This window comes from Terrapene carolina, unplaced genomic scaffold (assembly GCF_002925995.2).
Source record: "Terrapene carolina triunguis isolate 2854851 unplaced genomic scaffold, T_m_triunguis-2.0 Scaffold96, whole genome shotgun sequence".
Lineage (NCBI taxonomy): Eukaryota > Metazoa > Chordata > Testudines > Emydidae > Terrapene > Terrapene triunguis.
This window is the reverse complement of record NW_020664447.1, coordinates 31,380,351-31,406,583: the sequence shown is the minus strand read 5'-3', so window position 1 is coordinate 31,406,583 and position 26,233 is coordinate 31,380,351. Positions and strand designations below refer to the sequence as shown.

Here is a 26,233-nt window from a genome sequence, read left to right as displayed (position 1 = left end):
AAAAATAAAACTATACCTCACTGATTATTTGGACCATTGGTGTGCCCTCTATAGGTTTGTCTATACAGCAAGTGGCAGCAAGTCTCAAAGCCCGGGTCAACAGACTTGAGCTCACACTATGGCACAAAAAAGAACTGTGTAGACATTGCAGCTCAGGCTGGTGCTCAGACTCTGAAGCCTTTCCCTAGGCTTCATAGCCTAGCCTGACCTGCAAAATCATCACAACTATTTTTAGCGCTGCAGCATGAGTCCCGTGAGCCCAAGACTGTCAATCCGAACTCTGAGACTCGTTGCTGCTCACTGGGTAGATGTACCTGAAGGAGATCAAAGAGGTCTCACTCAGCTCTCCTCACCGCACAGTATTATGGCATTATTTCACACCAAAGCAGTCAGTTAGAATAATAATCACTTACACTGACAGTGCAAAATTCTCAGAAGTGGCTAAGAGCTTAGGCATTTGTGAAAATTTTACCCATAGTGCTTTTCACCCCCACTAACCACTATATATACAGGAATCGCGTCACTCAATGAAATTAAGCTACCCTGCAATGCAGTATCTGTTTAACACAAATTAAGGCAACAATTAGGACAGGATGTGAACGTGAATCCTGTATCTAAAAAAAACTGCATGGGAAACTCAAGGAGACAGCTTTATGTGTATGTACTGCATCATCATGATACATGCCATCACACCCAAGGGGAAGAATTAGAAAATCACAACTGTAGAAATATTGGTTTGAATAGAGGTACAGGAAGACAGGTAGTGTTTCCGACTTAAGCAGGGTCCTTAGTTTGGGAACAGTTTTCAATCCATTATGTATTATTTCATGACAATATGGAGATTTCACACCTCAATTACAGATACAGAATCAATTAACTGAGATCTAAAGCTAAGTCTTTGCAAAGTCCTGTTAAATTGGTCTGACCATTCCACAGTTGTGGAAACTGTTATATTCACATCTTGCAGAGGCAGATGGGAGGTAGATTGTGGGGGAGGGAAGGCAGACAAAAGCTGTTGTAGACACAAAGTCTGCCTACAAGAAAACAAACAGGTGAACCCTCTCTCTTTTTAGCTTCTGCTTTCACCAAGAAGCCAAAGACAACAGAGGTAGTGGAAGGAAACACAGCTGTGTTTGAAGCAGAGACTGAAAAGACTGGCATCAAGGTAAAATGGCAGCGAGCTGGAGCAGAAATGTTTGAAAACGAGAAGTATATCATCAAGGCTGAGGGGAACAAGCATTCACTCACTATCAATAACATTGGAAGAGAGGATGATGCGACATATGCTGTAATTGCAGGGAGTTCCAAGGTCAAATTTGACCTCAAGGTCAAAGAGCCAGGTATGGTATCTCCTAAACCACTTTAGCTTATTCAGAATTGCAAAGTCAAGCATTCAGAAATCATGAGCTGGGCCCATAAAAATGAGATTTTAATAATAATAAATGTGAGGTTTATTTTTATCTGCCCTCTGGTGCCTGAATCTCACACATCAGCAAATTGTTTTTAAAAGTTCATAAATAAAAAAGTTACTTTTTCATCACTGCTGTTTCTATGTACATCACAGAAGCCAAAAGGTAGAAAAATTCTTCAAAACATCTAAAATTTGATATGTCAAAATTATGGCATTTAAAAAGTCAAACATCTCCGTTGAGAGAGAGAGAGAGAGAGAGAGAGAGAGAAGAGGGTTCTTAGCCACCCCAGCTCAAAGCTTGGCAAAGGTAAGCTATTTTTATCTGGTTAGAAACCTCATAAGGCTGGTACCTTCCAAGGCAGTGCACCTTCCAAGCTCTACAAGACAATAGCCAATTTCTTGTGCATTTCCTAAGGCTCACTGAAGAGATGCTCCTCTGCACAACTCTCGTATATCCCAGAAATACATGGCTTTCTGTAACCTTGCTTTCCATTCCATTTCAGAAAAGTCTGAGGCAGTTCTTCCTACTGAAGCTGTTTGTACCCCAATGGTCTCAGAGTCACCTACACCAGCAGAGACACAACCAGCAGAATGCAGCAAGAGTTCCGAAGGTTTAAAAAAAATGCTAGGACTAACCCTAATCCAGTGGCTCTCAACCTTTCCAGACTATTGTACCCCTTGCAGGAGTCTGATTTGTCTTGTGTACCCCCAAGTTTCACCTAATTTAAAAACTATTTGCTTACAAAATCAGACATAAAAATACAAAAGTGTCACAGCAACTATTATTGAAAAATTGCTTACTTTCTCATTCTTACCATATTATTATAAATCAATTGGAATATAAATATTGTATTTACATTTCAGTGTATGGTATACAGAGCAGTATAAACTAGTCATTATCTGTGTGGTAGACAATGGTAGAGATCATCCTTGAGGGATCGCTAATCAATCATGGTTGTATAAAATTTTAGTTTGTACTGACTTTGCTACTGCTTTTTATGTAGCTTGTTGTAAAACTAGGCAAATAGCTAAATGAGTTGATGTACCCCCCCCATTGAAGACCTCTGCGTACCCCTGGTTGAGAACCACTGCCCTACTTGACCCACTGAAAGAAAGAATAGGGACAAGGGATCCCAACATTGATGGTGGGGGAAAACAGGACCAGGAGGAAGAAGACAAGTGATAAGCCCCAGCCAAGTGGGAATAAGGAGCTATGGAAGAAATAGGAAATATCTGAGTGGAGAAGAATATTGAGGGAAACATTGAAATGATGTAAAGGATTCACTGTATAGATTAGAGGCTGAAATGGACAGAGTTAATAAATCCAGATATTTGTTTCAGTTCCAGCTCCAGCTCCTGAGGCTCAGCCAGAGCTGCCTCTGGACCCTGTTGGTCTCTTTGTGACACGGCCTCAGGATGGAGAAGTGACTGTCGGTGAGTAAAAGACTTGATTTTTGTAAGCTGCTAAGCTACTACCTTTGTCTCTCTATATATAGTACAATAGCAATGATCTAACAGAATACTAAACATCACTCACAGCCTTATCTTAACCTGTCTCCCTTTCAAGGTGGAAACATCACATTCACTTGCAAAGTGGCAGGTGCCAGCATGCTGAAGAAACCATCAGTGAAATGGTTCAAGGGAAAGTGGATGGACCTGGGAAGCAAAGTGGGGAAACATCTTCAGCTGCATGACAGCTATGACCGAAACAACAAGGTACAGCCAGCAAAGCAGAGCTCCCAGTCTCTCTCTCCTAGCCACTAACCTTTGTTCTGGGGGAAAAGACCTCTTCCCTGGTTGTGACATATTTTGGTACTAAGGTGCCCAAAATGGCACACAGTACCGTATTCTAATTATGGATACAGATCTATAGTCAGAGGATCTAGACAAAAATAGAGGCTCAAGGTAGATACTATCACTCCTCGGTTCCATGATAAATAATAATAGATTTGGAGAACAAAGATATTTGAGGAAAGGTTCAGCATATGTTCAGTTTGGAGAAGAGTCTGAGTGGAAGTTTGGTAATTGTATGAATACACAAAGGCATACCAGAAAGAGGACAGGAACACTCACTCAGCAGTGAATACGGAATAGGAATGCATGCAGCCGGAGAAAACAAAGAAATGTGTAAAAAACCCACATAATTATGATAAGTCAGTTTAACAATTTGAATAACAAGAACATCCAACATGACAATAGTAAGGATTTTAAAAAGAAGTTTGGAAAGCATCTAAACTTTAATTCTTCAGAGTGTAAGCCAACCTCTAACTAATTTGTGTTAGAAATAAATGCTCCTTGTGGGCACACGTAACAGGGTTCAACTCACTGCTGGGGCAACCGCATGTGGCTGCATCTGGGGAATTAGCTCTGCCTGGACTGACACACCTTTCTGTCACTCACTCACTCCATGGTGTCTCTCACTCTCTGAACTCAGGGTGCTCTCTCCTTGTCACTTGCTCACATCACAGCCACTCTTCCTCTCTAGGAGTCGCAGTGCTTCCGCTTTGTGGCTTGGCCCTCCAGCCAGGTCATTATACAGTTTTCCCCTTCCAGAAAAGTTTCACTGGACTAGGTGTCCAAGTGCCATTCTAGGCTGTCGTCCCATTCAATACTGTGCCACTTTCCCAGTGGGGGAACCCAGGCCCACCTGCTACTCCAGGTTCCAGCCAAGGGACCCTACAAACAGCGCAGACCTTGCCTGCTGATGTTTCCCTGGGCTTCTTCCTACTTTGCCATCTACAGGCTTTCTTCTCCACTACCCCTTTGGGTAAACCACTTCCCTAAGGGTCAGGATCCCAGGGCTTCTGTTTTCTCTCTCTTACCCGCAGGTTTCATTCTTCTCTCCTCACTAGGCCCAGAGAGTGACTACAGACTTTCACAGTGCAGCCCTCTTCTGCTCTCCACTCCCAGCTTTATACAAGCCGCACCTACTCCTGTCTAGATGGGCCACATCTTCAATTAGTGCTTGTCAATCAAGCCTCAGTCTCCTCCAGGTGCAGCCTTCCAGTAAATTAGCCCCTTCTGAGCCACTTTAAACCCTTCAGGGGTGGTGTGGGCTGAACATCTCATTGCAGCAGGTTAATCTGTAACGGCCTACTGCAGGGTTCCTTCCACCTGACTCTCAGGCAGCTGGTATTGGTCACTGTCAGAGATAGTATCCTGAGTTAGATGGACCACTGGACTCATCTAGTATGGCAATTTTCCATGATCTTATTGTATAATTATCCTTGCAGGAATATTCAGAGACACTAGCCACTCATACATTGGCGCTGAAATTGACTGCTTTATTACAGTGGGTAAATTATCATAAATTGCTCAACAAAAATCCATTCCCACCATAAATGAGTCTATAACATGAATTCTCTAGTCCAGAAACAGACAGACACCTGGAACAAAAAGAAGCCTGTAGTGCGTCACTCTCTCTCCCTGTAGGGATCACGCTAGTGTTATGGTTTGTGACATACTTGCTATGTGTATGCATCTCCACTTCCCTCAACTGGATGGAATATGATAGATTTGCCCATCAGTAACACCAATCCTTCTGAAGGCTGAATTTATGGAACTGCTCTATTAGCTGTATATAGAGGCCTATATTTTTTGGAGATGGAGGACCTGTTCCCCTTGGCCACAAGCATGCAGCTACTTTACCTGATGAGTGTGGTGTCTGTATGTATGCAATCACAGACTAGTACAACAGTACGATTTGCTGCTATCAACATCCTATCCCCTGGAAAACCTCTGCAGATAATGTCCTTGAAGTGTTCAAAGTGGATTAGAGAAATTTTACCTTTATGACAACTCCTCACCCAGCCACAAGTCAGATAGAGAGTTGCACATACAGGGAACAAAGTGGGGTTTTTAACGAATTCCAGCCTTTGTCTATCACTGTTAATGTTCTGGTGTGCTACATTTGTTTCTATGCATTTTTTACCCTTTTATTTTCTAACTTCCTTGCTCTGTGGGCTGATCTATTTTTTAGGTTTACATCTATGAAATGCACATTATCCAAGCGAAAATGACTTATGCAGGGGGGTATAGATGTGAGGTGTCTACAAAGGACAAATTCGATAGCTGTAACTTCAGCCTGATTGTCCATGGTAAGATTATATGTTTTCAACATTACAGAAATGTGTTGCTAAGTCAGGGGTGAAAGTGGGCCGGTACAGCATACTGGTAAAAAGCGGCCGCCGGTACCAGCCCGTACGCAGCTGACGTTAAAGCGCTACCGCGGCAAAGGACCCTGCTTAAAGCGCTGCCATGGCAATGCTTTAATGTCATTGCTCCTTCCCCACCCCCACCCCCAGGGCTGCCAACAGGGGGGTGGGTGCAAAAGGGGCAGCTGCCCCGGGGCCGGCGATTTAAAAGGCCCTGGGGCTCCCGGCCGCCGCTACTGTGGCAGCAACCGGAGCCCCAGGCCCTTTAAATCGCTGCCGGAGCAACGGGCAGCACGGGCCAGGCAGCTTGGATGGGCTGGCTGGGGGAGGCTGACCCCCAGCCCCGCCCCTTCCAGGGGCCCAGAGCCAGGACCCTGCACCAGAAAGAGTTTAATGTTACTTTCACCCCTGTGCTAAGTTAAGCTCTATCTTATCCTCACTCTGTCCTCCCTGTGTACAGAGTAACCTCTCTCCCCAATAAACAGTGGCCACCAGAAGAGAGTGTAGGTCAGGTTTGAGAGGAACTGGCAGAGCTATATGTAGGCCCAAAACTAGAATAGCAGGAGTGCAACAGATGTGGACTGAGATGCATTGGCAGGGCTATGGGGGAGGGAGATGGCCTCTAGAAAGAAAAGTAGTATGTAATTCAAGCCAGAATTGAGATGCACTGAAACAACAACATGAAGTAAGCTAGGGTTATCATATTCAAACATTTAAAAAAGAGGACACTCCACGGGGCCCTGGTCCTGCCCCCAGCCCCACCCCAACTCCGCCCCTTTCCCGGCCCCGGCCCCGCCCAACTCCACCCCTTCCCCACCCTCATTCCACCCCTTTCCCCAAAGTCCCTGCCCCAACTCTGCCCCCTCCTCTGAGCACCCCACATTCCCCCTCCTCCCTCCCGCTCTGATCTTGGTTGGGGGTTGCTAAGTGCTTCCCTGCTCCCCACTCGCCCTGCAGCCCCTGCACCCCCCCCCTCCTGCAGCCTCTGTGCCCCCTGCTCCCCACTGGCCCTGCATCCCCTGCATCCCCCCCCGCCCCTGCAGCCTCTGCGCCCCCCACCTGCCCTTCCCCTGCGCCCCCCTGCCGCCTCTATGCCCCTGCCTGCCCTGCTCCTCCTCGCCCTGCAGACCGTGTGCCCCCTGCTCCCCACTCACCCTGCACCCCTCCGCCCCTGCAGCCTCTGCGCCCCCATCTGCCCTGCCCCTGTGCCCCCCTGCCCCTGCAGCCTCTATGCCCCTGCCTGCCCTGCTCCTCCTCACCCTGCAGCCTCTGCACCCCCCTGCCTGCCCAGCTCCCCCGGCAGCCTTTGCCTGGCGGGGGCTTCGGATGCTCAGCGGCGACCGGGGCAGCGCGGGTCCCTGCAGCCCCGGCACACGCCGCACTCCCTGCCCCGCGCTGCAGCTTCCTTCCTGCCACGCAGGGTGATGGGGCTGCAGGAAGGGTCCCCCAGTGGCCGGGGAGTCCCCGCCCGTGAGGGAAGCCTGAGCCGTTGGCTGGGCCCGGCCTCCCCGTGGTCCTGCGGGCTCGGCTGGGGCGCGCGGTCCGCCCGGCCTCCGGGGGCAGCAGTGGCCCCTTCGCTGCCTTCTGCGGCTGTGCCCCCCCTTCTCCCGCCCGAGCTCGCTACAATGCGGCTGGGCTGCGCTGCGGACCCTGCGGGTCGTGCTGGGGCCAGGCGGACCCTGGCTTATGCTGCCTCCCTATTTCCCCGGACATGTCCGGCTTTTGGCAATTCCCCCCGGACGGGGATTTGAGTACCAAAAAGTCGGACATGTCCGGGGAAATCCGGACGTATGGTAACCCTAAGTAAGCAAAAGGAGAATTAGCCTATATTATTCTTGGCTTTATCCAGACTTCAGGCCCACACTTCCATGAGCACTAATTCAGTAAAATTTAAAAATAAAAGTCTGAGAATTAACTCCAGTCCTAGGTTGCCAAAGGCTCTGTATTTGAACATGGACATTTGAAAAGAAAAAGAAAAGGAAAAAAATCTTGGAAAAGTTCAGAAAGCTAACACATTACTTCCTTTCCTCCTGCCAAATTCAAGCACTGCAGGAGTTTCTGGCAGTATAAAATTGCAACAAGCATAGTTGACTAGTTTTAGCAAGGGATTTACTCTAAACAGTTGCTCTCGTGTGCCTGAGGACAGCTGTATTGTAAAAACTTACCAGTGATAAAAAGGGAAATACATTTAACCATCTATTTACCTCCGGTGTAGAATAGGTCACCAGGGATTTGGCTAAGACAGTGGGAGCATGATTCACCCTTGCTGGTGCAGTATTTGCACCACTCTCCTTCCTCAGGGGTTGTGTTGAGGAGTGGTAGTTTTAATTTGAGCCTGGGGCTCCATAGGAGCCTCACAGCACAGGCACTGACTTTTGTTTTTCCGGGTGGGTGCTCCAACCCCACTTCACTAGGGGGCCCTGCTCTCACTGGGCTTCTTCCTGTCACCGCAGGTATAGGGCAGGGGTCTGCAACCTTTCAGAAGTGGTGTGCCGAGTCTTCATTTATTCACTCTAATTTAAGGTTTCGCGTGTCGGTAATGCATTTTAACGTTTTTAGAAGGTCTCTTTCTATAAGTCTATATTATATAACTAAACTATTGTATGTAAAGTAAACAAGGTTTTCAAAATGTTTAAGAAGCGTCATTTAAAATTAAATTAAAATGCTGATCTTATACCACCAGCCTGCTCAGCTCACTGCCAGGCTGGGGTTCTGTTCACCTAGGCCGGCAGAGGGCTGATCAGGGCCTGCGGCCGGGACCCCAGACCTGGGGGTGGTGTTTCAGGGGTCAAGGCAGAGGGCTGGGGGAGGGGGTTCAAGGCAGAAGGCTGGGGTGTGGGGGGGTTTCAGAGATCAGGGTAGAGGGCTGGGGGGATGCAGGGCAGAAGGCTGGGTGTGTGTTGCGGTGTGGGGGCGGGGTTCAGGGCAGACAGCTGGGGGTATGGGGGGTGCAGGGCAGAAGGCTGAGTGTGGGGGGGTTCAGGGCACAGGGATGGGGCTGTGGGTGTGCAGGGCAGAGGGATGGGTGTGTGTTGGGGTGAGGGGGTTCAGGGCAGAGGGGTGGGGGGTGCAGGGCAGAAGGCTGGGGTGCTCGGCTCGTGGGGGTGCTCCCAGCCCCCTGCCCTGAGAGGCTCAGGGCAGGGGGCTGGAAGGGATATGCCCTGTTCCACTCCCTTCCCCCAGGCTCCGTCCCTACCTTTCTCTGCGTCCCCTACGGAGCTGTGTGCACGCTGCCGCTCTTCCCCTTCCCTCGCTAGGACCATCAGCTGATTGGCACAGGGACGGAGAGGAGGAGGGGAAGGAAAGGAGGGGGAAGAAGAGAGGTAGGGGGGAAGCTTGGCTGCCGCAGAACCAAGCTTCTGCCTCCTGCCCCCGCAGGGGTGAGCAGTGGGCGGGGGGACTGAGTGGGGCTGGGGGTCGGGACCGCGGCAGGGAGCTGCGTGCGACTCAAAATCGGCTCGCGTGCCGTGTTTGGCACGCGTGCCGTAGGTTGCCGACCCCTGGTATAGGGCATAGGTTGACTTTCAGTCACTGGAGGCTCTCCATCCTAGGCTATGCCAGCAGAAGCTGGTTTAAATTGGAGATTAATCAAACATTTTATAAGCAGCTTCCCAGCTGGAAACCTCTCCATGCTTCTGTTAATCAAGGGAATTTATCTTCTGCCTCTACAGATCGATTATAGTTCATTAATGGTAATATTACCATTTGGACCTTCTCTAGCTCCTTTCAACTGAGGATTTCAGTGCATTCATGATGTCAATATTCAGACCAGATTTTACAGAAGACAATGTGACTTTCCCACTGTCAAACTACAAATTAATGTGAAGCTTGAGATAGAACCCCAGACAGTTACTTGCACTAATCATGGCCACCATTCACTAAGTGATTAATCATAGTTAAAATATAAGATCTTTGAAACAAAAATAGCTTGAAAGGAAAAACTTTTGCAGTGGTGCTGTCTCTTTTTCAAGAACACTCAACTGTTTTCCTCACCCTCCTTTTCTGTTGTATGCCACATCAGAAGCACCAGCAACAGGAGACATGGATATCCGCACTGCCTTCCGACGAACGTGAGTAGGAAGCTTGTGCTTCCATCTGGAATTCATTACCTTCCTAGACAAGATCATGTATGAGGAAAACTGTTGTACAAATAGCTATTATTACAAAGATATATGTAAGTCTATAGTGCAAGTGTTTCTAAGGCTAAAATGCCACCCTTGACTCCTAGACATCATCTAAAAGAGGTTGGCTCCTTACTATGCAACAACAATCCCAATCTTCAATTATTTCACAGATAATGAACATAGTTTTTCTAAGAATTGCGCTAATTTTTTCTACAGTGTGAAAAGAGCATTTCAGGTACAAATCAACAGGGGAGCTAATGATCCTATGTTGTTCCCAGGCTGTATGGCTTGGACCAAGCAATGCTTTCCAAAATGGTTTAGGTGAGCCTGAGGATCCACTTGTGTCTTAAGACACTCTTGCACTAGACAGGGATCAAGAGTTTGGACATAAACACTTTAAACAGTATATAGCTGATTAATAAAATTAAATATAACCATACTGTAATGTTTTGTAATTTTATTACCCGATTGAAGTGCAATCAATGAGATTTTGAATGTATGTGTGAATGGTCAGGTATATATACACACCTCCTAGACTATTAAGAGCCACAGGTAGGGTTGCCAGGAGTCCAGGCCGCCAGAAGTCTGGTTGGGCGCAGCGCCCACGGGGCAGGCAGGCTCCGTGCCCAGCTCTCGGGAAGCGGCTAGCTCCGCGCGCTGCCCCCACCCGCAGGCGCTGCCCCAAGCGCTGGCTCCGCAGCTCCCACTGGCTGCAGTTCGCAGCCAATGGGAGCTGTGGGAGTGACGTCTGCGTCAGCGTGCTGAGCCCCTTGGTCACCCCTCTGCCTAGGAGCTGGAGGGACATGTTGCCACTTCCCAGGAGCCGCTTGAGGTCAGTTGTGCCTGGAGCCTGCACCCCAAACCCCCTCCCATGCCCCAGCTCAGAACCCCCTCCCACACTCCAAACTCCTCAGTCCCAGCCTGGAGCCTCTTCCCTCACCCCAAACCCCTCATCCCCAGCCCCACCCCAGAGCCCTCACCCTTTCCCACACCCCAAACCCCTGCCCCAGCTTGGTGAAAATGAATGAGTGAGCAAGGATGGGGGAGAGCGAGTGACTGAGGGAGGGGAAATAGAGTGAGCTGCGGCCTTGGAGAAGGGGCAGGGCAAGAGTGTTTAGTTTTCTGTAATTAGAAAGTTGGCAACCCTAGCCCCAGGGCATTGCATAGGTTTTGAGAAAGGCCACTCTTCCCAGATCTGCAATAAATTCTCAATTGACCTAGGAACTCTTAATACAGCTGCCCTGACCGCTATTGGTTAAATTGAAAGAGCTGTTACCGATTTTTGGTAAAGTTTAGGAAGTAACTTGCAACTATATTCATTACTGAAAATTCATTTATCTTGTGTGTAAATCAGTGTTTTTTCCCTAAGTTATCAATAAAAAACACTCCAACAGCCCTCAGCTGTAACAAGTACAGTCCACCAGGGCAATATGTGCTATCCCTTAAAGAATTTTAACATGATATTTACTGTGCTCCCAATAGCAGCTACAGTGAAATTTATCACTCCAGCACTTATTTCACCTGAACCAATTTTCCTAGTACAGGAGAAAATCCAGCACAGTCAGTTGCTTGTGCTTTTCCACAAGTTATTATTATATGAGATCTGCCTTTTACACTCAACTCTATCACAAGGAACCAAGAAAAGTCTTGCAGACTTTAACTAAACAGTAATTATGGAATCCATGTGTGCAGCTGGTCAGTCCTGCTGTGATACCGGCTGATTCCACTTGAACATAACTCTACATGGCCAAGCCTTTGTTGTCCTTTATTTAGCATTCAACAGTTCCTCTTCCTGCTAGCAGGATAACGAAAGCAACAAATCTAGTGCTAGTGAGTGCAATGTGGGTGTAAAATCATAACAAATCTTTTGGATTCAGGGACTTTTAGGTCAGCATGGAGGAAGCATAACTCCTTCCCATCAAAACCCCTGTCACAAAACAAATAACCATATTTATCTTTGCTCCATCTGTGAGTCAGAGCTGAAGACTGAAGATTCCTTCCTCCTTTACTAGACTGTATTAGGAAGTCTCTGTGAAGGGACTGCACCAGATTTTCATTTACTGCCTTTACTGTCCAGCAGAACGCAAGACACAGAGACACTGCATTACACAACACCTTTTTGCAGAGTTTGACTATAACTCAAGGAAGGCCCAAGATCGCCCTGCCCATTTGATTGGCAGGATATTTAGGATTCATTTGTCTCTATGAAACTGAAGGGAGGTATTTGGACAGCCAAGCAAAAACTTGTAGATGACTCAAGACATTCCTTACGACAAGCTGTGAATGTACAGAAGGGTTAGAATGTCTGACCCCACCATGCAGCTGCATGGACTAGGCAGTAGTAATTCTCCCTTTGGAATGGAAAAGGCTCCTTTGGGACAGAGCACTTCTAAAACTACTCCATACTTGCCAGTGGAGCTTGGAGTTTGAGGATCTTAGGTTGTTCTATGAGAAGGCAGCAGAGATTAAACTGAAGTGCATAAATCTAAAGTGCTGTTTTTGTGACTCTCACTCAGGAGCCTGGTGGGAGGAGGAAGACGGATGCCTGCAGCCTGTCACAGGTAGCCCAGGTTTCTGCCAGCAGTCAGACCCACGCCTCAATGAACTCTCTCTCTCTCTCACCAGTAAAGAGAATCAGAACTTGCTGCAGATTTAAATTTGAACATCTGAATTCATTACAATAAATAAATAAATAAATAAATATACTTCGCTTTTATTCGTGACTAGAAAACAAAAACAATGATCATGTGAGACAAGCATAAAGCAATGAGACGAGTAGAGAACTTTGATGCTTCAGTGAGAGAGATTCATTTACAGGAAGGGTACATGCTGGACATATGGCACCCTCTTAGAATTGTGACTCTGAAAAATCTCAAACTGAATACATGCCTGCCCTTCTATCAGACACACATCCTGATTACACCTCCCTCACTGTTCCCACACAAATTCTCACTTGGATATGAAAATATACCGGTGTGCTATCCCATCCCCCTCTGTTCCTAGTGCTTTCAGATGTCCTATTTCACAAATGTATAACTCTTTCATTGCGTTTCAGAAGTTAAAGAAGTTTCAGAAGAGCTCAGCACCCACAAAGCTCAGCTCCCATTTAGGCACCAGAAAAAAGTGGCCAGTTTTTCAAAATAGGTAGCCAGGATTTTCAAAGAGCTTAACATGTTGGGTGCTGGGATCTTCAGAAAAATCTGGTCATAAGTGTCAGAATAGGGGCTGCTAGATGCTCAATTCTTTAGAAAAATCTACCTGAATTGTGGATGCTGACCATTTGAAAATCTAGCCTTGAGCTATTTTGAAATCTGGCTTAACATTAGTGACTTTATCTATGACTAAAGCCCTCTGCCATTCAAGTTGTTCTTATCAATCAATACACCCATCAACATACTAGAGTGTCTAGGCACCACATAGGGAAAATTAACCCTTGGAGTGTTGTTCTATTCTGAAAGCAACTATGTAAAAATGGCACTTTTATAATCAAAAGATCTTTCCCCAATGCATGTTAAGAATCAGATCTGACTAAAATAAGTTTTTACTGCTGTTAACTCCAATTAACCTTGCAGTGTCAATGCAACTCCGAAGGTGGGAGATGGATTCTATTCCCTCTTTATCAACAGAATTGTTTACTAAGTTTCAATCTGTTGAGGCGGTTTCTTGCATTTGCTCCTGACACCTTAAGTTTCTCTGGCCTAGTGTCTACTGGCATTCAGCAAGATTACTTCCTCTTAAGCAATCAGTGCTGGCAAATATTGGAGACAGAATAATGGGCAACATGGACCAAAAGTCTGATTCAATAATGGCAATTCCTGTGTTCTTAAAGCAATAATGTATGCAACACAGGATGTCACTTGAGGGCCATATTAAAAAAAATACATAAGATATTGTTGTTTTAATGCTGTCCCAACTCATAAAACAGTTTCCACATCCCCACATCTATAGTCCCCAGAAAGCACTTATAATTCTAAAGGAAGATCCCTGCAATGCTCCAAAAATTTCCTGGGGCATGTGGGAAATGTGTTTATTGGTCTACTGATTATATGCATGAAATCTTTTCTTTTAATTCAGGAAAAGGGGGATTACAACTATATTCTAGATTAGTATTTGCCACTAAATTAGTCACAGTGTATGATTTCCTCTGTAAGCCGAGCAGGAGAAATTCAGGCTCAGTAAGTGCACTTCTTAAATCTATATAAAGGCCAACAAATAGGAAGAGAGAAAATCTCCAGATTTCTAAAAGAAAATGGCTGCAATACCAATGAACATTCTAGAGTCTCCTACTTCCCTTCCAATGATACATCTTATGCTTATGAGAAAATTCTGGCCAATTCATTCCCCATCTCCTTGTGACACTATTATATTTTTCTGTTACTATATAGTGCAGAGGGACATGAAGATGGTGCAGAGCTGGATTTTAGTGCCTTATTGAAAAAGAGGTGAGTGAAAATCTACAGTCTCAGAGCAATAAACTAACCAGCTCTTGCAGAACAGCCCTGGAAGACGTTAAACCTAAAGCAGGTTAACGTTCCCCCAATTCATAATTCCCTTAGCATACCCTAAAGTTTATCTAGTATGGAGAAACCGGGACTGGTAGATTTGTGAACTCTCCTCAGACAGCAATACTTCACCATTACTTACTGCATCTCTAGACTGCGTCTTCACCAGTAAAAAAGGTGTCTTTTACATCAGAGATAGATAATTTGTAAAAAACACACCTTTTTTATTTGTGAAAATACAGATGTAGAGACTGGAACTGGAGTAGCTGTAAGCTTTCTACAGCACCTTCTGCTGGAAAAATGTAAGGACTGGAACAGCTGCCTTTGGGATGTAGTGTTTGACTGGAGCTTTCTATTCCTGAGTTGTCACTGGGATTGGAGAGTTGGGGAAATCAAAAATCTGTTTATAATAAGCAATTGTGACTTTTCCCATTCTGATTCTTCTTCCTGGCTTCCATTCTCTCCCCCCCCCCCCATTTTATTTTATGACATCTCCTCCCTCTCTCATCCCTCACTGCCTTCCTCTGATCTGCCTACCTGTGCTTCACTCTTTTATCCTGCCATCTCAATCTGGACACACTGCTTCGGATTCTGTTGTCTAAGACAGAGAGTAAGATTTCTATTTCATCTCATTATAAAATGCATGAGACAGACTGAATAAAAGGTTCATGTGGTTTGAATAATGCATGAGACTCCCCTTCTTTCACATGTGGAGCATGGCAAATTCCCTAAACCTTGACAACTTAGAGGAGGGTATCACCTACTGATTTCCAATCCAGAAATGCTTTTAAACAATTAGTGCAGTTGGAAGTAATGAGGGGGGAGATTCAATTCATGTCCTCTCCTACACTGCTTTTATGTTTCAACCACCCCTTTCTTTTAAAGGCACTTTTAAATTAGGCTTCAGTTTCCAGATTCTCTTAATAGTCCAAGACTTCAGTTCTATATTCCTAACCCATTTGCACAGAAATCAGAGATGGAAAAGACTTCTTTGATCACAATTAGTCCATTCACCTAATTTAGAAGTCAGTACAGGATTGTTCCCCACAAAAAATGGTTACTCACCTTCTTGTAATTGTTGTTCTTCAAGATGTGTTGTTCATGTCCATTCCAATCAGGTGTGTGTGCGCCGCGTGCACGCCAGCCGGAAGATTTTTCTCTTAGCAGTGTCCGTAGAGTTGGCCTGGGCGCCCCCTGGAGTTGCATCTTCATGGCACCCAATATTGGGCCCCGCCGACCCCCCATCTCCACAGTTCCTTCTTGCCAGCTGCGCCGACAGAGGGGTAGGAGGGTGGGTATTGGAATGGACATGAATACCACATCTCGAAGAACACCAGTTACGAGAAGGTGAGTAACCGTTTTTTCTTCTTCGAGTGCTTGTTCATGTCCATTCCAATCAGGTGACTCACAAGCTAAAGTTCAGGAGGTGGGGTTGGAGCCATCCACTGATTGGAGCACAGCTCTTCCGAAGGCCGTGTCGTCTCTGGCCTGTTGAGTCATCGCATAGTGGTGGTGAAAGTGTGTATGGAGGACCACGTTGCTGCCCTGCAGATTTCCTGTGTGGGGACCTGTGCCAGGAATGCTGCTGAGGAGGCCTGAGCTCTGGTGGAGTGTGCGGTGATTGGCAGAGCGGGCACCTTCACCAAGCTGTAACACTCCCTAATGCATGACACGATCCACGACGAGATACATTGCGATGAGACAGGGAGGCCTTTCATTCTATTGGCCATCGCCACGAATAACTGGACGGACTTTCGGAACAGCTTCCTTCTCTCGATATAGAAGGCTAGCGCCCTGCAGACATCCAATGAGTGAAGCCTCTGCTACCTGCTGCTGAAATGCAGCTTAGGATAGAATACTGGGAGGAAGATGTCCTGGTTGATGTGAAACTGGGAGACAACCTTAGGGAGAAAAGCTGGGTGAGGTCTGAGCTGAACCTTATCCTTATGGAATACAGTGTAAGGGGGCTCTGATGTAAGGGTCCTGAGCTCCGACACTCTCCTAGCTGAGGTTATCGCCACCAGAAACGCCACCTTGTATGAGAGATAAAGCAGGGAGCATGTCGCCAGTGGCTCAAATGGTGGACCCGTAAGTCTGGAAAGGACTAGATTAAGGTCCCAAGCTGGGATAGGCTGTTGTACTTACGGGTATAGTCTGTTGAGACTTTTAAGGAAACAGCTGACCATCAGGTTCGCAAAGACTGAGTAGCCGTCTGCGCCTGGATGGAAGGCGGAGATGGCGGCCAAGTGAACCCTTATCAATGACATGGCCAGTGCCTGTTGCTTAAGATGGAGGAGGTAGTCCAGTATAAATGGCACTGAGGCGAGCATCAGAGACTGATGGTGCTGCTACGAGCGGATGGAGAATCTCTTCCACTTGGCAAGGTACGTCGCCCTTGTGGAGGGCTTTCTACTGCCAAGGAGAACTTGCTTGACTTGATCAGAGCAGGACAGCTCCACCGTGTTCAGCCATGAAGCTTCCATGCTGTGAGGTGGAGCGACTTGCGGTTCGGATACCGGAGGCGGCCGTGATCCTGCGTGATTAGGTCCGGGACGAGTGGTACGGTGACCGGAGTTGCCACAGACATTTCTAGGAGCGATGTGTACCAGTGCTGGCATGGCCAGATTGGAGCTATCAATATCACCAGGGCTCAGTCCCTGTGGATCTTGAGGAGCACCTTGTGAATGAGAAGAACAGGTGGGAACGTGTAAAGTAGACGGCCCCCCCATGGAAGAAGGAAGGCATCCGCGATGGAACCTGGGCTATGATTCATGAAGGAGCAAAATAGCTGACACTTCCTGTTGCGTTGTGTGGCTAACAGGTCTATTTGGGGAAAACCCCAGTGTTGGACGATTGAGCTCACTATGTCTGGCCGGAGGGATCATTCCTGGCCTCCTCTGCCTTTAGATCCACAAGTTCTTCAGTCCAATCTACTTCCCTAACTAATTTCCTTAATTCTTTAAAGTTAGCCCTTTTGAAATCAAAAACCCTAGTCCCAGATCTATTTTTGTTTATCCTTCCATCTAGTTCAGGGGTCGGCAACCTACGGCACGCGTGCCAAACACGGCACGCGAGCCGATTTTGAGTGGCACGCAGCTCCCTGCGTGGTCCTGACCCCCAGCCCCACTCAGCCCCCCCGCCCACCGCTCTCCCTTGTGGGGGCAGGAGGCAGAAGCTTGGTTCTGCGGCAGCCAAGCTTCCCCTCTCCCCCTCTTCTTCCCCCAGTGGTGCTTTCCTGCCCCTCCTCCTCTCCGTCCCTGCACCAATCAGCTAATGGCCCTAGCGAGCCACTCAGGGCAGGGGGCTGGGAGCACCCCCACGAGCCGAGCACCCCAGACTTCTGCCCTGCACCCCACACCCCTCTGCCCTGAACCCTGGTGCGGCTCCCCTGCGTGGGTGGGCCATGCCAGGGAGAGCTAAGCTGGGGATGGGGATCAGTGGGCCATCACTGCTGGTTTGCCCCTTGACTGAAACTGGGGCCGCGCAGTCACCGGCAACTTGTCTCTCCTCTGCGGGGAGGACGGCGCTGTGAGGCATATAAGGTCCTTGGCTGCCTTGAATGCCTCCAGTGTCAAGGGGAGCTGGAGGTCATAACCTTGGCGGTCTGGGGACCGTTGAGGGTTCGGACTCAACTGAACCCCAGACGTGGCAGGAGTCAACGAGACCCTGGAGGGCTGGAGAGACGAGGTGGCCTGGCTCAAGATGCTCTTCGATGCCGCAGGTCCCTTTGTCTTTAGGGGGGAGAGCGACCCCTATCCGGCCTTTTCTTCTTTTGACACACCAGGGACTGAGAACAGTGCCACAACGAAGAGGGTTTTTTATGGGAGGAGCCGTGGCGGTTCTGTGATACTTTAGGGTCTTTGCTCAGCACTGGCTCACACACCATTGGCATCGGAGCACTGCAGACTGTCGAGGAAGGGCTCGGCATGGGTTCTGCGGACCTGGGGTTGGAATGCGGTCGGAGTGCCGCTTCCATTAGCAGGATCTTAAGTCTTTGATCCCAGTCTTTAAGGGTTCTAGAGCAAAAACCCTTTCAGATCCTGCACTTGTCCTTTTGGCGGCTCTCCCCAAGGCACCGTAGACAAGAAGAGTGCAGGTCACTCTTGAGCATAAACTTGCCACAGTCCTTGCAGAGTTTGGACCCTGGGGACCAGGGCATACCCCAGAACCGGGGAAAATGTTGTTGGGGGCAGGGGGGAACCCCCAAGAATCACAACAACTACAACAACAAACTATTTAACAATGAAGACTGAAGAGGACGCTACCAAAAGCGCTTGCAAAGCAAGAGCGACAGTTGTTCTTACTGCTGGTGACAGCTAGGTGGAAGGAACTGAGGGTGTGTGTGTGGGGGGGGTCAGCAGGGTCCTATATTGGGTGCCATGAAGGTGCGACTCCAGGGGGCGCCCAGGCCAACCCTACAGACATTGCTAAGGGAAAAATCTTTCGGCAAACCACACACCTGATTGGAATGGACATGAACAAGCACTCGAAGAAGAATATATATTCCAATGTTTTGTTCAGTACACTCTTAAACATTCCAAGTGATGGAGCTTCCACCACTTTCCATAGGAAATTATTTCACAGTCTGGTAGATCTCACTATTATAAAATGTTCCCTTGCTTTACAACTAAAGTTTCCTTTGCTCATCTTCAGGTCATTGCTACTAGATATATTCCTTAGGATCACCACGCACTATTCCTCTCCCTCAATATTTAAAATCTTCAAATTATTATTGACAGATGTGCTTGAGTTGCTTTTTTTTGCCAAGTTATACGCAGTTAATTCTTTCAAGTTTTCCTCAATGCGCTATTTAGCCAACTCTCTGTTCTTGATTCTAGGCTTAGTCTCTGCTCACGTGTTTTGGCTCCATTTATAATAGAATGGAACTGTGTTTATGTAGATTAAGATCCAGTAGAAAGCAAGTAGCAAAACTCTTGTTAATACAGGATTGAACTTGAGGTCTTTAAATTTCTGCCTCTTGGGCCTCATTTATTTTCAGATATACCACATACTACTGTGCTAACTAGATAGGGACTCTGCCCTCATAATGCCATCATAGACAGCACTCCTACATAGGTGGAGCCTGCTCGGAGAGGCTGGAACTACAGCAATTGAACTATCCAGAGCCATGACCTCTATACCAGTTGTTTCTCAACTGGTGGGTCATGATGACCTCCAGAGGGGTCAGATAAAGCAATCATGGGGGGGGGGGGGGGAGCAAGACACTGAAAATGTTATTACAATTCTAAAGCAAAGACAATAAAAATTCCAGAGTAACTTCAGAGTGGCCAAAGCCTTCAGAGTTTGTGAGGTCAAATGCAGTAGTTTTGGTAGCAGTTGTATGCAGCGGCGTATTATCGCCTAGGCTGACAAGGCCTACGCCTAGGGCGGCAAATTTGCAGGGGCGGCAAATTTATGGGCAGGTCTTCACTACCCGCCGATCTATTGGGGATCGATTTATTGCATCTCGTCTAGATGCGATAAATCGATCCCCGAACGCACTCCCGTCGACTCCGGAACTCCAGCTCATGAGAGGCGGAAGTGGAGTCGACGGGGGAGCGGCAGCGGTCGACTCGTCGTCGTCCTCACAGCCAGGTAAGTCGACCTAAGATACGCCGACTTCAGCTACGCTATTTGCGTAGCTGAAGTTGAGTATCTTAGGTCGACCCCGCCCCCCTAGTGTAGTAGCAGCTCACCTCCGCCTCCACCATGAGCGCGCCGCTGCGTCCTGCTTCTCCCCCCTCCCTCCCAGCGCTTGCGCCGCGAAACAGCTGTTTCGCGGGGCAGGGAGGGAGGGAGGAGGAGGGGGAACGCGGCACACTGGGGGAAGAGGTGGGACTGGGGTGGGGATTTGGGGAAGGGATCCAATAGGGGCAGGGAGGGGGCGGAGTTGGGGCAGGGACTTTGGGGAAGGGGTTAGAATGGGGGCGGGGAAAGGGTGGAGTCAGGGCGGGGGCAGCAATTATTTCAGGGCCTAGGGGTGGCAAAATCATTAATCCGCCACTGGTTGTATGGATTTTTAACTCTTATTTTAGAATAAATGAAGGGGGTCATAAGCATTTTTACTTCAAATAAGGTTTGCCAGTCTGGAAAGTTGAGAAACATTGCTCTGTACCATTCCCTAAAGCTGGGAGAAGAGGGAAGTGCAGGAGTTAAGAACACCTCTAATGGAGCCTTCCTTCTGCTTTCATGGTCAATTTTAGTGATCAGCAAGTAGACACAATTTTTTCTTTTAATTGAGAATAATCTCCAGTAATCTCCAGCAATAATCTCATGATATTTGACCCTTTGGGTGAGTTAGCTATCATTAATATTAAACTAAAAACCATGACTCAGGAAATGATGCTTTTAACTATCACTGCATTTTTACATTGCATTAATGATTCCTGAAAGGCACCAAGCCTCTTTATGGGGTGAATATGTGCTCCTTTGAAAACACAACCGGAGAAACAAACATGTTGAACTCTCAAGTGCTGCAGGGAGGTAGAATGCAGGAATGACACCTCTGCCATCACCTTCTACTTTTGTTCCACCTTACCCATCATCAAGTGCTTCTCTGCCCAGACGGTGCACATGTTCACTGTCGTGGAGAAAACTTCATTTAATATTGTGCAGGAGTTGTATTTTCTGGCCACTGTAATTTAATTAGCTGGTGTTGACACACAGGTGCCATAGGCCACAGAGAGGTCATGGGGAAGGGGAAGGGAACAGTTTTCACAGTACTATTAAACAGGATAGTGAAGAGACCTTGAAAGAGATGACAGCTGACAGGGTCCAAGCAATCCTGGGTAACAGGATAGGAAGGAACCATCTCTGGGATATACAAAACTATTTTTAATATCCTCACACGCTTAAAAAAATATCAGCTGCCTGTACTGTTTACAACAGGTTCACTGAGCTTCATCTTAATGTCCTCAAGTGCACAGTCAACCTATGAAGTGATCCCTGCAGCTAAGACCCTCAACATCAGGGAGAATGACTTTAGGGCAGGAGAAACCTAAGGAGCCCAAAGTCACCACATTAAGAGCACTCCCCTCCCTGAAATGCTTAGCCTGGGAGGGTGTTACTCCAGCTGGGTGGGAGAGGTCAGTCTATTTCTGTGAATACTACAAATCCTTACTGGAACTAAGAGAATGTTTTAATAAAGTTAAAGTGGTGACAGGGAGCATTAGAAATGGGGAAACATGAAGCCCGGAACTTACTGGAGGAGACAGGGACATGAATTCTGAAGGGTCATGAACAGGAATTTCCTGCTTCTAAGTGCTCAGTTCTACACTATTTAAATGGTGATTCTTGGCTGTAAAATATCTTTTTTATTATGTAGTGGCAATTTACAAGCCAGTCCATGCTCTGGAAAGCTAGAAAACACTTGATATTTACAAACAAGGCTGAGACTGCACTTTGGGGAACATTCAGGTCTCTTGCATTTTTGTTCACATAAACATGGGTTTAGGGTGGGCTTGACACAGTTAGGGATTCTTGCTGCATGATTTTTATTCAGTTAAATATTTGGATTGTATATACAATACCAACTACTTAAAGGTAAGTCTTGCAGGACCCACAGCAAGATCTCATTAGTCCTTACAAGTGCTGTGGGATTTTTGTTTCAGTTATTATTTATGCAACATCGGGTTACATGACCAGGTACAAAACAGAGAGGGAGACAATTGGCCAAATTTTCTGCTCGTGTAAATAGGTGCAGCGCCATTGACTTCAAGGGGAGTTTTGACCAGTTATGCTAGCAGAAAATTTGGCCAATAGCTTTTGCCCCAAAGATTTTTAAAATGAGTTATAATTTAAGAAAGCACCTCTACCAACTTCCCATAGGCATGAAGTACAGTCCATAGGTGATGATATGGTTTACATGAATGAGGCAATATTACAATAAATATATATAGCTTGGCTACACAATGACTAAGGTGGATAAAATAATTCTCTATAATTATAGAGGGATATAAACACCAGGAATGGAGAGGAGTTGTTTCAGGTGCTCCAACTAAGTATAACTAGAAATAATGGGATGAAACTGAGCAATGGAAAATTTAAGTTGAATATTAGAGAAATCATCTTGACAGTGAGATGTATTTGGTTGGGGAACAATCTCCAAAGTGGAAGACTTATTTGCATTTAAAAATAACCTAGACAAAGTATGAACAATCCTACCTTAAACTTTCAGGTGGACAGTGCATACACGTTAGCTGAGAGAGAAAAAACTAGATTTGACCTAATACAGATTTTTTACATTCTAGGATTCTATACTTATTTTTGAGCCACTGTTTCCTCAACAGAGCATAATTGCTCCAATGCAGACCTCACATTTATAACTAGGAAACATGTATTTAGACAGTATTATAAATGTTGCTTGTTCACATTATCAAGAGCAAGCAAGCCCAGAGTGCTTGGTATGTTGAAAGTTCTTAGACTATCTGGTAAATGGTCTGTTTTTTGGTTGGCAGGGCACAATTTTTAATTGTATTTTGCCTAGCAAAAACCAGTGGGGATATGTAGTGGGGAGGGAGCTGGCTGAGTTTCTGGAGGATGTAGATATGCTCTAATGAGGAAACACCTCCACTGTGGCCTGTATTTGTAACAGAATACTGGCCTGAGATCCAACCAGTCAATCCCAGTAATAGAGGATGTTAAACCACCTTAAAGAATAATTCTCTAAGTATAAGACTTTACATGCCAAGTTTCAGCTCAGAATGACTGAAGTGCAAGCTGCAAGCTGGACACAGATACTGGAAACCCTGATACTTGATTGCAGCACTATAATAATAGTAGAAATCCTGTTACAAACACCTTCCTAAGAAAAACACTGGAATATTAGAACCACCTCGTTAAATCTGCTGCCAAGACTAACCCTCCATACTCCTTTCATGCAGTGACATTCCTCACAGAGATTAATGGGAGATGTTCCTTCTCTGTAGACATTCACAGCATATCATATAAATGAAAACAAAACTAAAGAGTCCTCTAAGTTTCTCTTCACTGCCTGCTACGTAGCTTGTGTGTGATTGGGGTGCGGGGTTTGGGATTCATTACTGAACACAGCCTTATTACATGCGTATATTCTGCTGCACTGGAATCTGCTTGATCCTGGTGATATCAGAAACAAGCTCCACCTACAAGGAGTTCTAAGACATCCAGATTTTCCCTCCAGGATTCTGGAGCCTGCATGTCTTGTCATACCTCCCTCATCCTTCAGAGGAATTCACCATACCCTGTCTTTTGTGAGAAATACGTTGAAAGAAGTCAGGCAGAAAGTCCATTTTTGGAATGAGGATAATGACATAAATAGTCTCACTTTGCCCTATGAGGCTATCTCCCAGTAGCACAAATAAATTGTGGTGTTTACATCTGCAATATAAACTGCAAGATGGAACTCTACAGAGTTTGGGAATGAGGCTGATTTCAGAAAATGCATTTATTCTTGAGTATATTTCAGTGCAATATATCCATCTCCCTGCTGCTGAAATGCAGGCTTTTTCTGCTAATGGTGGAGATGATGATGGCTCTCTTGTATTAACACATGTTGCCCTCTTTCCTGCCCATGGGGATGCTGCATGCTTTTCCAAATGCTTCTCTGCATCGCTCTCGAGTCCAGCAGCTTCTTGCGCTCAGTAAATCGGTAAGTTTTTAATCAATCTTCAAATAATATATACTATGACAAGAGCATAATGTTTTTCACATAGCTGGTCAGCCTGCTTCTCATTTGGGTCCTACTGTACCACAAGTTAACTCTCCATAATCACCAGCTCTTTGGGCAATCCATAAACTGAGTGGCCCATTGTAAATAGTGTTTTGCTAGCCAGAACCTGCCAATCTAAGTGTCTTTCAATTCTAAGAACCGATTATAGACAACCCTTCCCATCACAAAACTGATCTTCGCTTTTAAAGATGAACCAGGCCTCACTTTAATAAAGAGAGGGAATCCTGGGAGATAAGAGGCGAGTCCCTATCTTATAGACACGAGCTTGGGTCTCAGAAGATCTGGGCTCATTTCCTGGCTCTGCCACTGATTTCATGGGTGATCTCAGGAAACTCATCTCTGTGCCTCAGTTCCCCATTTTTTAAATGGGGATAATACTTTGTCTTTCCTAGATAGACTATAAGCTCTTCCGGGCAGGAACTGTCTCTTAATATGCATACGTACAACATCTACCATACGTAGGCCCTGATTTTGTTTAGGGTCTCTAGGCATTTCTGTAATAATAAAGCTAGACTGCTGACATCTAATGCAGGAATGGCTTCACTTAAGCAATGCATAGCTTGCCAAGTTTATGGCTTTTTTTGAAGTTGTTTCTAGTGTGTCATTCTAATGTTCTACTCCCCCTGGCAAAAGTGAACCAAAAACTGAATCACAACCTGATGTTGATGTCTGGGACATCCTGCGGAGAGCTCCTCCTTCTGAGTATGAGAAAATTGCTTTCCAGTATGGTATCACAGACCTACGGGGGATGCTGAAACGCCTCAAACGCATAAAAAAGGAGGAGAAGAAAAGTACAGGTTGGAGAGCTGTATTTCTTCCTAAAATATCTGTTCTTATCTTATTGGTCATGGGTGTTTCCAATATCAATATTAGTTGATACAGGTGAATGGGGGAGAGGGACATGATTTAACTAGTTCTTCCAACTTTTCCTATGGTCTTTTATACTTGAGATCAGGGCCGGCTCTAGGCACCAGCCAAACAAGCTGGTGCTTGGGGCGGCACATTTTTAGGGGCGGCATGGCCGGCGCCAGAATGCCGCCCCTAAAAATGTGCTGCGGCCGCCCTAGCTCACCTCCGCTGCTGCTGCCTGGGAGGGCAGAGGAGATCCCGAGCGGCCGCGGCGCGTGAAACAGCCGTTTCGCGCGCCGCTGTTCTCCCTCCCTCCCAGGCTTCAGAGCCGCGGCCGCTCGGAGTCTCCCCCTCCCTCCCAGGCTCTCAAACCTGGGAGGGCGGGGGAGATCCCGAGCGGCCGTTTCGCGCGCCGCTGCTCCCCCTCCCTCTCAGACTTGAGAGCCTGGGAGGGAGGGGGAGGAGCGGCACGCGCGGGCGGCCAAAATTGTTTTTGCCTTGGGCGGCAAAAATTCTAGAGCCGGCCCTGCTTGAGATGCCTGTTCCTAAAGATAAGACCTTCACCAGGTCTTCTGAACTACCTCACTATGACTCTTGGAGATTACATATCTTCCTCATTTTGCTAGATTTCCCCCTGTATTATGATAACACTCTGTTATGTGCCTTAGCCAGCAATGGTTCCTTTAAACAGGAGTGGTCAATTTTATTTTCCTCAGAAAACAAGGACTTCTCAGCTACACCCCAGACACCATGGCTTATGTGATCTAATGGGTCTTGTTTAGACTAGGATTTAAAAGTGGGATGTTAGCTAATATTTTAAAAGTCTAGTGTCGACAAGGCACACTGCCTTTAATACATTATCAAGGGAAAGCCTAGTGAGAAATTTAGGCTTTAACTCAACATGTGCTAAATTGGTTAAATTACACACTGCCTTATCTATACTAGATTTAGAACATGCTAATTAGCATGTTAGCTAACGTCATCCTAGTCTAGATCAGGCCACAGAATCATAGAAAAGGATGGAGGGTGACGCATAAGGCATTTGGGAAAGAAAGGTAGAAGGGGGTGATGGCAGATATGGAAAGAACAGAGCAAGGATTAAGAAGATAAACCAATAGGAAAGGTGATAAAAACCTCCTTTCCTTTCCTGACTTCCTTTCCTCCAGATTAGGCTGCAAAGAAAGGAAACCTGGCAAAGAAAAATTATTAATATCTCCTTTTTGTAACGGTTCTTCATCTCAGCATTCCTCCAGAAGCTGGATCCTGCTTACCAAGTGGACAAAGGACAGAAGATCAAGTTAATGGTTGAACTTGCCAACCCAGATGCTGAAGTGAAATGGCTGAAGAATGGACAGGAGATCCAAGTGAGCGGCAGGTAAATTAGAAAAGAGACTGGGAAAGCCTGGAGAGTGTTACGGCTTTGAACAATTGTAGATACCAAGCCATCTTCAGGAAGGGGAGACAATAAAGAAAGAAGGGGGAAT

The 26,233-nt window shown here is 46.5% G+C and overlaps 1 protein-coding gene across 3 annotated transcripts in view; it reads left to right on the top strand.

Moving 5' to 3' along the window:
• Nucleotides 1-1,093: 1,093 nt before the first annotated feature.
• MYBPC3 (myosin binding protein C, cardiac) overlaps nucleotides 1,094-26,233 on the top strand; it is a 106,464-nt gene continuing 81,324 nt past the window's right edge. For 2 of the 3 annotated variants that reach the window (XM_029911506.1, XM_029911505.1), the window contains exons 1-12: nucleotides 1,094-1,340; nucleotides 1,915-2,022; nucleotides 2,753-2,845; nucleotides 2,979-3,127; nucleotides 5,391-5,508; nucleotides 9,587-9,635; nucleotides 12,206-12,250; nucleotides 14,075-14,131; nucleotides 14,799-14,801; nucleotides 23,796-23,819; nucleotides 24,534-24,697; nucleotides 25,992-26,124. In XM_029911506.1, coding sequence (XP_029767366.1) covers nucleotides 1,193-1,340; nucleotides 1,915-2,022; nucleotides 2,753-2,845; nucleotides 2,979-3,127; nucleotides 5,391-5,508; nucleotides 9,587-9,635; nucleotides 12,206-12,250; nucleotides 14,075-14,131; nucleotides 14,799-14,801; nucleotides 23,796-23,819; nucleotides 24,534-24,697; nucleotides 25,992-26,124 — 1,091 coding nt within the window. In that variant the 5' untranslated portion in view covers nucleotides 1,094-1,192. The remainder of the gene's footprint in view (nucleotides 1,341-1,914; nucleotides 2,023-2,752; nucleotides 2,846-2,978; nucleotides 3,128-5,390; nucleotides 5,509-9,586; nucleotides 9,636-12,205; nucleotides 12,251-14,074; nucleotides 14,132-14,798; nucleotides 14,802-23,795; nucleotides 23,820-24,533; nucleotides 24,698-25,991; nucleotides 26,125-26,233) is intronic. The other variant, XM_029911504.1, reaches the window with a different exon arrangement.